This window comes from Quercus lobata, chromosome 8 (genome assembly GCF_001633185.2).
Source record: "Quercus lobata isolate SW786 chromosome 8, ValleyOak3.0 Primary Assembly, whole genome shotgun sequence".
In the NCBI taxonomy this organism is placed as follows: domain Eukaryota; kingdom Viridiplantae; phylum Streptophyta; class Magnoliopsida; order Fagales; family Fagaceae; genus Quercus; species Quercus lobata.
The window spans coordinates 52,285,617-52,297,361 of NC_044911.1; the positions used below are offsets into that span (position 1 = coordinate 52,285,617).

The window sequence follows — 11,745 nt, forward strand, 5'->3', positions numbered from 1 at the left end:
CCCGTAACTATAACCTCCACGTGAAGTGATCATCACCTCTCACTCAGGCAGTCTCAGGCTCTCTCTCACTGTCCAAAAATCAAATAAGCCTAAGCAAGAGTACACTTTTAAAATGTTAAAATAATATGGTATTTTTTTTTTTTTTTTTTGAGAAGGAAATAGTTTGTTAGCCTATTCTATATACCAACCAAAAAAAGCCAAGTTTATATAGATAAAGGATAGGTGGCCAACAATATTTACAAATAACAAAATGTGGACACCTAATGGTCATATTTTAGTTATATTAACACTTATAAGTGAAAAAGCATGAGTTTGAAAATTGTTACACTATAACATAGAACAAAATTGCTAGAAATACTACAAAAATGCACAGAATATTTCACATTCTAATGCTTTTATATTGCAACGAGGCTCAAGTGAAATAAATGCTAAAAAGTGGGTGTGAAAAATTTAGTGAATTTCTCATGGAATTATAGAATATTCAAACTTAAAAAGGAGTCAATAAAAAGTTATGAGCAAAATTGAGATACGGTTTTTTAAAGTAGAATACACTATATTTTTTGATTAAATTTAAGTAAATAGTTGCATTGCTTTTTAAGCACAAATAATGTTTATTTTTTAAGAATAATTAAATTCAGTATGACTAACTATATGTTTGAATTTAATTAAAAAATGTAAAGTATTGTATAACGAAGTGTATCTAAATTTTTCTCAAAAATTAATAATTATTTTATTCACAATTATTGTGTAACTATAAATTGTAATGTGTGTTCTTGAAAAAGAAAAGATACAGTATCCCTTTATGATTTATTGACTGTGCGCATAATTGAATGTACACAAATTTATGTAATTGTGTTCACATATTTGAATATAATAATATTTTATTTTAAAATAAAAAAACCAACTACAGTAAGTAATTTGTGCTTCAAATTATGATGATGAGGAGGACAGTTGTTAATAAAATGGAAAAGAAGACATAACACTTTCCGAGATTGAATTTTTAATCTTATCAAAAGAATAAAAAAATGAAAAAAAGAAGAAGTTTCAGTTTTCAACTTTCTACCATATAGAAACAGCGTGTTTTTTGAGGGGCATAGCTAAAAATATAATCTTTAATTTGTCGGAAAAAGACAAAAAGCAGGTCAGCGGCAAACAAAAAGGTCGGCCCGCCAATACTACCTTTGCAGCTTTAAATGGAAAAACAATAATTTTCCAAAAAGAAAGCAATTTTGAATTTTACTAACTTTTTTTTTTAATTTTAAATTTTCTTCACAAATTTACCATATTAGACATTTACACAAAATTTAAACTACAATTCCCATCACGGACGTGAAATTTGTCTTAACTATATTGTAATTTTTTTTATTGGGCTTAGCAAATACTACTTTATAAAAAAACAATTAATTTTTTACTATAATTGTTTTCACACTGAAATACAAAGTTATTATTATTATTATTATTATTATTATTTTAATTTTTTGAAAATTTGGGTTATTTATTTTCACTTTCTTTTTTGCTTTCTCAAACTGTCTTTGGTTTTTAGACAACTTTGGAAACCAGCTTGCGGTTTTTATTTTTGATTTTTTTTTTCCCTGACCTCTGAAATTCAAAAGCAGTTTTTTAATTTTCCCAGTAAACAAACACTTTGTTGTGTTTTTAAGATTATATATTATTGTGATTTTTTTTTTCCTTTTGATTTTCGAGTGTATAAGAGTACTGTCTGAGCTCAAATGTGAAAAGGGTCTGACACAGAGCAGTCTAAGTTGCAGTGTTGAAAGAGCTAGTTGAAGTCTGGAAGTTACAGTCACAGGTCATGATCTTTGGATTTTGAACTATGTTTAAGTTCGAAGTTTGTTTTGTTTTTAAATATGTGTTTTGAAAATTTCTGGCTAAAGATTAGATTTTTGTTCTGTTTTGTCTTTATATTTTTGTGTTATAAGTTTTTTTTTTTTTTTTTAATGATTTGAGCTATGGAGTAGAAAGAGGAGAAAAGTTGAATTTAAATTAGGTCTCGGTATTTTTTTTCCTAAAATAATTTTTCTGTTTTTCAAAAAAAAAAAATATTTTTGTTTATTGCTGTTTTTATTTACCCCCAAGGAGTTTTTGTTTGAGGTTGAAGTTCTGATCTCAGAAGATTTAACTTTGGAGTAAAAAGTATATTTAAAAACATTTTTTAATTGCAAATTTTTCTGGTTTAATATTCTGAATAGATTTTTTTTTTCTTTTTTTGGGTTTGGGTTAAAATGTTTAGGTTTTCCAAAGATCAAAAAAATTTGAGTTCAAAAAATACATTTTGGTATTTTCTTTCTGGGTTTTGTTTTCTAATCTGGGTTACAAGTTTTATTTTCAAGTTGAGGAAAATGTCAAACTTGAAGTTAATTCCCATTTTTCTTTTGATAAATCTCTGGCTTTTGACATGTATATATATATATATTTTAATCTTTTAGTTTTTGTTGGATTTCTGGTTTAGTTAGCTGATTTTCGTATTGAAGTTGAAGGTTCAAAAAAGAGTTGAGAAGAGAATTCTTTAGCATTCTCCAAAAAATAAATAAAGGGTTTTATTTTGAAATCATAGTTTTGTTTTGTTTCAGTTATTCATGTTATCTGATTCTTGATAAATTTCCTTGTTGCAGTTACTATTGTGTGTCTGACTTGTAGAATATAAAATTTGTTAGCTCTAACTGGTAGTTCTAAGTAAAAGTTTTGGTCTATGAATGGAAGCAAGAGAAGCTATGAGTTCTGGGGTTACTGTGATAGGAGCAGAAGCTCCATCAGCTTATCATGTAGCGCCAAGGTCTGAAAACCTGAGTCAGAGCCAAACTGCTGGTTCACCAGCTGTGACTGCTCCACCTGGGAGTGTGGGATTATCTGGAACAACCGGAAAGAAGAAGCGAGGTAGGCCAAGGAAGTATGGACAGGAGGGGTCAGTCACTATGGCATTGTCACCAATGCCAATTTCAGCTTCTGCTCCACCCGGTGGTGACTTCTCAGCTGTGAAGCGGGGAAAAGCACGGCCAAGTGGTTTGGAGTATAAGCCACATAAGAAAGTGGGAGTGGAACATTTTGGTAATGAGTCTTTATATAGCCATATTTTTTGTCATTCAACTTGTGGATATGTTTACTATAACAAAATGCTGGTCACTAATATGTTATGATTGCTTTGGATGCTGCTCGTTTTTGTTTGGTTCTTGATGAATGTTTATAGTTTGTCTTTGCTGTTTATAGTAAAACTGCCATTTAGAGAATAATTGAGTTCCTGTACTTAAAATTTGGAACTTGTCTCTTGACTATTCTGAAGAATTCAAAGTTCTCCTTTAAAAAAGTTCTCTTTCAAAAGATTCTTTGATTCGTACTTGTCAAAATATGATGTGGACGGTATGTGAGATGCTCTTGTTCAAATATGGAAGAAAAATGCTTGTTCTGTGAATAAAAAGGTGGGTTTTTTTGGGGTTGCTGTGTGTTATGAGGGAATATTCCTTATGTGGCTTTGGTTTGTTGCTTCTTGCCTTTTTGCAAGGGATTTGCCATGAGATGACAGAAATATAATGGAACCTAATAAGGCGTGTCATTCTTGATTCGTAAAACCTATAAATTATGCAGGCTTGACTTGGAAAGAGAGAACTGTGTTGTTACCTCCTCAAGATATTGGAATCCTGATTTACTTGGAACTGTCAACTTCTTGGGTTTTCACTAAACTTATCAAAGGATTTGTTGCTTTTCTGCATGGATTCTTCTAAAGGGTTTCTAAAGAAATGAGATACCCTTTTCAGATTCGTGTCAAAACTGTTAGTTCTAGTTTGGAATACTCTCTTGCCTTCCACATTGGTGATCTGGCTGACTTAGCTATATTGTAGTAAACAACTAGGCCATTTAGCCTGACTCAGCTGTAAAATCTTGTACTCTCAATCAATGCTTCACAGAAACTCATAATTTGCAGCTGATGATCAACTCAAGTCTCCTATTTAGGACACTCTGCTCTATTCATTGTTATGATAAAGATCTATGAGAGATTATTTGTTGTAAGCTTTTCTTAGTATACATTTTACTTTTTCCTATTCATTGTCCTATCATCCTATGGTTTTATAGTATTATCAAGAAACAATAAGTTTCATTGACTTAATTACCATATGAAGTCAGATCCAACCAAGCTTCTAATTGAGGTGTGGTTATTACATTTATTGTGGAATTTAGGATTACGATCTCTGTTAAGATCATCAGTGGTTTAAGAAAAGGTGTGGGTTAACCTTCCCTCCTTATAGGCATTGAATCAATGTGTCAAACTATGGAAATTTAGTAAAGATCAAACCACTAATTTGATCCCAGCCACTTATATGGTGCATAGATGTTTTTAGATATAATTTACATCTAACAACACCTAATATAATAGAAGTTTTTGGTCTGTTTTGCTGAAATTTCAACTATTGTGGATTGAAGGCCTCTGCTTTACTTGCTTATTGCAAGAAAACTTAATGAATGTAAAAAATTATGTGTTCTTTCCTTATTTATATGCACTTTCAGCAAATAAAGTAGATCATGGATCACTTATGCTCGTTATCCTGGATCTCTTCATTTGTGTGATTGTCCTTAAAAATTTATATTTCTACTGTGTGGTGACTTCTTAATTAGTTGTTTGATATAGAGAGAAAATTGTTGGCCACCATTGTATTTTTGTACAAAAGAAATGGTGTTGAAGCGTTTATATTAGCAAATTATTGCGTAGTCTTAATGGTTAATTTCGAATTTATTAATTTGCAGGAGAGTTGAATTCTGTGGGTACAAATTTTATGCCCCATATCATCACTGTCAATGCTGGTGAGGTATGTTTGATTAGGGAAAAATAAATTAGCTTAATTTACTAAATATGACATTTTTTCTTGATTCATCATTTTTCCTATCATATACGTGCTCTAGAAAATTTTATGGTTGTAAATGTTCTTCCTTTTTAAATTGGAAAACATCTTTGTAATGTGTGGAAAGGATTATCAAAAAGGTTATTGTTATATCAACTCCAATAAGTATTGCCTCAACACCACAGTTATATCTTCTTTTTAGTTTTCTTGGTTTGGGGGGGGGGGGGGGGCTCTTTTAATCTAATTGCTGGTGTCATGGTCCAATGTTTTACTATTTGGGTAACAGAGGCGAATATGTGCAAGGGCAGGAAGATCTTGTTTCTTTATATACATTTTGATGTATGCCTGGGATTGGTTTTCATCTAAAGCTCCCTTATTCTCAGATCTTATATTACATCTGTTATAATTAAGGTAATTAGTATTTTTGAAATACATGGTGGGATTTATATGGCGTTAGGGGAAGTACCAAAGGAAAAAAGTATTTAGAGCTGCTAGCCTCTTGAGTAGCTTCTTTTAAGCTCTTTCTATTAATGTCTATGAGATTCGAAATCTGTTTCTCAACTTGATAGCAGTCTTTACATTTCTTTTGTCCTTGTTCCTAAAATTCAAGGAGTTCCTCCTATAAGAATTTTACCAAAATTAGGTTTTCCCATTATATAGAGGCAACGGCTTAAATTACACTAAGTTCATTTTAGTGTCATTAATTGTGTAATCTAAGAAGTGTAATCTAATTTTGAGTTCGCCCTCAAAATTCTTAATTGCTTTATAAATATATTTCATTTTATATCCAACAATTTTTGAATGCCTTGTGTGAATTATACTTTGTGGTTTTCTTTGGTTGTTAACAGGATGTTACAATGAAGGTTATATCATTTTCTCAACAAGGACCTCGAGCTATTTGCATTTTATCTGCTAATGGAGTAATTTCAAATGTTACCCTTCGCCAACCTGATTCTTCTGGGGGCACTTTAACATATGAGGTGTGGCACTTCATAACTCCATCACAAAATATATTCTCTTTTGTTATACTCTTACCTGGCTACACTTGTATGCTTTATGATGCACTTATAAACAGTTCTAATTTTCTGGATTTAGGATGTGAAATACTTGATGTTAGAATACATGATGTGAGCTTGGATAAGCTTAAAATCTGGCTTATGTATGGTACAGCTTTTACAGCATTACTTTTTCAAGGTACAGCCGCACCTTTACCCGCTTTTTTTTTTAAGCAAAATAAGCCATTCGAAATGGACCCATGAGCACAAAACATGGGTTTGACGTGATTTGGGTATGCTGGCACATCAATTTCTTAGAAGAGAAGGCACAAAAAAGGAAGATGATGATGTTTATAATCTGTATGTAGGTGGGTGGTAGGGTTTACTATGTGCTTGTACGTGTTAACCCTCCAGTTCAATGTTATTGGAAGAAGCAAGCAAATTCATAAAAGAAGAATATGGTCTTTTAAAAGAAAATGATTAAATACTTTTTATTTTATTTATAAGTAAGAAATTTTATTGAAAAGAGACTACTTCATGCAAAATGATTAAATACTATACCCATGTTTGAAAAAAACTGATGCAAATTCCGTGGCAGATTTCACCGGAGCTAATAATAACCCCAGTTCTTATAGATGATATAATGCAACCTCAACATTTGTATTAAGGATTGATTAAATACTTTCTAGGCAAAACATTACTTATTTGTCTTTTAAATACAAAGCTTTTCATACTTTGGTGATCCATTGTCTTATTGTTCAGTATCTTAGTTTATGCTAGCATAAAAAATTTATGACAGTAGGAATTGCAAAACTTACTTTTATAATTATTAATATATGGTAGTTTATTTACGGAGATGAATTGGAGGATTTGTAGGAATCTTAAAAGAGTTTTATTGCTATATGGAAATGTATATTAGATATCTCTGAAAATTAGATTCTTAAAGAAGTCCATACACAATTTTTGTCTCTAGAAAGAAATTAATTATTTTTTAACCCTTCATTAGGTCACGAAAGGGTTTTTATTTATTTATTTTTCTTCCTCTTCTCTCTCTTTTTGAATCTTGTTTTTTAGGAATTACTTTATTACTTTCTCCTTAACCAGTCCTAGATCCTTAGATTTAAACGTTAAAAAAACTGTGGAAACTATCTTTCTTTTGTCCATTCTTTAGTTGGTTGGAATCATCCCAATCTATCTCAAGCTAAAGCAAACCTAATCAGATCTCGAATCTAATTTTTGATGCATGGCCTAGATTTTGAATGCATGAAGGGTAAATACTGGAGGATAGTGATACTAACATCTAATGACAATCAGTTTTTGCATTTAAAAATGCATAATTATTTGTGGTTTCCTTAATTATTTTAACAATATGGATAATTCATAAGAATATCTATACTGAAAATATACACAGTTTATTGCATCTAGTAAATGGAAACGGAAATTGTTATGTTGGCATGACTTAACACGTTCAGTGTTGAGAACAAACATTAGTCATAATTTGACCTCAGTGATAATCTATGTTCACTTCTGAAACAATCTCTCTCTCTCCACATTTAAAACTCCCTCACCTTGTTGTTTTACATGCATCACACTTTAACCAGAGTGTAATAAAACATGGTCTTTTGAAACAGGCGTCATATCATAAGTTGTGTGCTAAAAAGATGAACTGTATGCCTTTGATTAAGTGTCTAAAGTCTTACCATGTGAGGTGTACACCTGAACCACTTAATAGGGCTAATGACAATGTATAAACACCTTTCTTACTACGTTTACCTTGACATTGTTAGAACATAAAGAAAGATTATGGAAAATGCCGGTCCCAAAATCATAAACTCCATAAAAAGTTGCGTCCTACATGTTGTGGTTGCGGAAGTGGGAATCCTCTACTTTTTTTTCCCCTTCTGCCATGTAGTCCGTCATTTTTTGTCCATTTATTTTAAAAACAAAGGACTTTTAATCCTGACTAACTTAAGATCCTCAGTGTACCATTACTACATTGAAATTATTAAAATAACTTTACTCTAGTTGAAATTCTATTGTCAAAGTTCTAAGAAATTTAAATTACTATTTCAATTCTATTACAAAAAATTTGAAATAATTTAAAAGATATTTCATTACTTATTCTAAATTATTTTAATTATCTACCATAATTTTTAGTTTTAATTAAAAAATTCTGTCCACAATACGCATCCCTTATATAACTTTAAGTCCAATTCTCTTTTATTTTTGTTAACTATTTTATTGTTCAATTTCAATGATATTTGTGAAATTTTTTCTTTACTTTACATGTGAAATTAAAATTAATCTATGCGTCGCACGAGCATACTGTTAGTTTGATAAGTAAACTATGGAATATGAATATTATCCACTATAAGAGTTTGTATGTAAACACAAATCCTTGGATCATTCTATGTCATCCTCCAACGTATTTAATTTATTCCAATGTGCTTTCTTTTTTATTTGTATCTTAAAAATAGTGGTGGAGATTGATTTACATTCGTTGTTTAAGAGATTTTTTGAACTTCTACTTCAAAAACCAATCTAATCCCATGTCATGCGGGTGTGTTTAGAAGTTGCCGCATATGTCTCTTTTATGTTGCATGCACCTCAACTATAACTGTAATGAGGACAAAAGTTGCTCGGAACTAGGTTTCAGAATCTTGATTGGAGATTGAACAAAGCTCAAATTGTAACTGAACAAGTGATAGACCATAAAATTTAATTAAAAAAAAAAAACCAAAACAAATAAACAAACCAGAGGTCAAAAGATTTAGGTTGTTTGACAGAAATAGATGTTCTAGTGCCGTGTCATATAGAAATTGATTTTAAAGAATTTCATCATCTGAAAACCCAATAGGAAGTTGGGTCCTAGAAATGGTTGGGAAGTGAAAAAAAGAAAAGAGAAGGTTGTACTCAATGCATTAAGCTCTTGCTTCTGCAGGGTCTTAAGAGAGACAATAATTGTCTTTTGTATCCAATATATGCATCCTCCATTTCACGATTGGGTCCACACGTTTGTAAGAGGGGATGCATATATTAAATGCCTGAGATCCTTCTTCTAGGAGAGTTGGGTGTTTAGCCCTTATTTTATTTGACAAAGAGGATTAAAAAATGATGTGGGTTTGCTGGAATCAGCCTCTCCACAAAAAAAAAGCGTGTTTAGGGGGGACATCACCTGCCAATCACCTCTCATAGACCTCACAGAAATGGGAGTTTTGTATACTTATATTTTGCATGCCTTTATATCTTCTTCCCATATATACAGGAGACCTGAGGAATTAGTGTGAGGCTTGTAGAATTAACCGGAGCATATTTGAGAGGTAGATCAGAAATAGATTATATATTTAGGCACACACACACATGCACAAACACCTATAATTTGATAGGTAAAGAATAATGTCTTAAAAAAAATAAAGTACAGCAGCTCTTCAATATGGGAGTTTCTGGGTGTATACCCTCTGAAAGACCAACAAAACTATGAAAAATGCAGTCTATGAAATCTATAATATCACTTGGTCTTTCTCCATCTACTGACAGCCAATGAAATAGGGAGCTGATAAACATTGATTAACCCTCACAATCGACGACTCCTGCCCCTCAGAAGTTCTTTTAAGAAAATAGAGAATGGGTTTTTCTTGATGAGTACTTTGTCAGTATATTGGGAAATCAAAATAAAGAAAGAATAAAATCTTCTTGGCAGTACTAAATCAATTTCTGTTCTATGTATTTAAGGTCTCTTCTTATTGTTTTCTTGTAGGGTCGTTTTGAGATACTTTCGCTGTCCGGATCTTTCATGCCGACCGAGACTCAAGGGACAAGGAGCAGGTCAGGTGGGATGAGTGTTTCTTTGGCAAGCCCTGATGGCCGTGTTGTTGGGGGAGGAGTTGCTGGACTCCTGGTAGCTGCGAGTCCTGTGCAGGTAAGCCTTTTTATGTTTATGTTTCAATTGGGTGTGGTGGGTTAAATTAGCTTAGAAGCAGCAACTGGGAGCGCATGGTTGATTGTCCACTTGCCTTCACTAGCATTGGAACATGGCTCATTTAAGATGTATAGAAAGCATAACCACTATTCTTCTTCTTTCTATACAACTTAAAGAATTACCACTAGTGCATTGGGCCTGCTTAAGATGCTGCAAAACTTTTCTAGGGCTTCAGAATTTCTCGCATCATTAGGCCTGACTGTCAAGAACCACAGAAGTTAAAGTAACCAAGGTTGTTATGGTTTGCAAGATGACAACCTTAGAAACACTAGTTATATACTTTTTTTTTTTACTTAAGTGAACCATGGCTTGGAATACCTCTAATCTTTTTATTTGAGCAAGTCAGGTTGTCGTAGGGAGTTTTCTACCAAGCAACCAGCAAGAGCAGAAACCAAAGAAGCTGAAAAATGAGTCCACCCCTGCTATTTTTACACCAGCTACTACCATGGCTGTAATACCTTTTTCTGGTGCTGAAGATGACGAGGGACTGGGAGGAAATGGGCATCAAAATTCAAGCACGCCAAGACCAAACCTTGCTTCTTCATCATCCTTCCGAAGAGAAAACTGGGTGGCCATGCACATGCAGGACTCTAGAAAGTCTGGAACTGATATCAATATATCTTTACCTGGAGGTTAAAATGATAAGCTGCAATCGATTATTATCTCAAAAGTCTTGCTGACTATATTGTTCCCTGATCTTGTTTCTCTATATGTATCAATTATTGCTTCGAATAACTAAAATTGTCTTCAAATGATATTGATTATTGTAAGAGGAAGTAGGGTACGAGTACTGAACTTCCAACTAGGATTATACATTTTCTTATGAGGTAGATCTGATTTGTAGGCTAATTATGTAGGTTTCTGCAGGTGTATGAGTAGGATCTTTTGATGTAATTGCAATCGGTGATTGTCTACCCTTGTTATCATGATATCTTCTGTCATCATTTCAGGTCCAGCGACCCAATCTGTTCTTTCTTCTACTTTCTAGTTGATGTTAGGGGCAACTATTTTTATTTTATTTTTTCGCAATATATTTCATAACGTACTAAAGTGATAAGTTGTGATTGGTGTAATGCATGAGTTCATTACTGATATTGTTTCTATTGTATCCCTACACTTATTATTTTACTTATTATTTTACTTATAAATGTGATAAAAGACAAGCCAAGGTAAAAACCTCGGGGTTGCATGTCAATATATTCTTTCTGTATCTAACTTCGGGAGATTCCAAGTATTGGAATCTTCTATCCCTTTTCTTTTTTGACTAATTTTTTTTCTTTTTCTTTTTTGGTTATACGCGTATGCTAGATATTCTTGAAATATTCCAGGTCTATGTATGTTATACTTTATGCTATATAATTCTCTTCTCATAATTTGTAAATGTCAATATTAGAGGCTTACAGTGACGGGCAATGTTAATAAAAGCCACACGTCTTTATTTGGACTTCAATATTTTATCAGATTACTGATCAAAGAAAAAAAAAAAAAAATTTACCAGATTATATAGGTCTTGAACGGTTGTACCATGTAATATTAGAGAGAATAATAAGAGGGAATAATATAAATAAATATTTATTATCAGCATTAACCAAAATATTTGGCTTTCAAAAAAAAAAAAAAAAAAACCCAAAATATTTGACCTTGTCACCCTATTTTTTCGTTATTTTTGTTTCCCCACGAAACACGGTTTCGAATTTTCTCTTCTTAATTCTCTGTTTACCATCGGAAAAAGCCTAAAAGAATGGGTTGAGAATTGAGATGCATGCTTTGATTAAATTAAAAAAAAAAAAAAGATAAAAATAGAATGCCTGTATAGGACCTATGCATTTTAAGCCATACTCAGCAAAAGAAACAAGAAAATGGGTACATTTTAAACCATGAAAAAGGTCGCACCCAATTTAGCACGACATTCAGAAATTGA

General features: G+C 32.2%; 1 protein-coding gene across 1 annotated transcript; it reads left to right on the forward strand.

The window, feature by feature from the left end:
* The first annotated feature begins 1,499 nt into the window (after positions 1–1,499).
* LOC115955547 (AT-hook motif nuclear-localized protein 1-like) lies at positions 1,500–10,881 on the forward strand. The gene is made up of 6 exons (XM_031073700.1): positions 1,500–1,810; positions 2,634–3,066; positions 4,756–4,817; positions 5,699–5,830; positions 9,603–9,764; positions 10,171–10,881. Exons 2-6 carry the CDS (start codon positions 2,715–2,717, stop codon positions 10,459–10,461), a joined length of 999 nt encoding a protein of 332 aa, XP_030929560.1. The 5' UTR covers positions 1,500–1,810; positions 2,634–2,714; the 3' UTR covers positions 10,462–10,881.
* Positions 10,882–11,745: the final 864 nt, after the last annotated feature.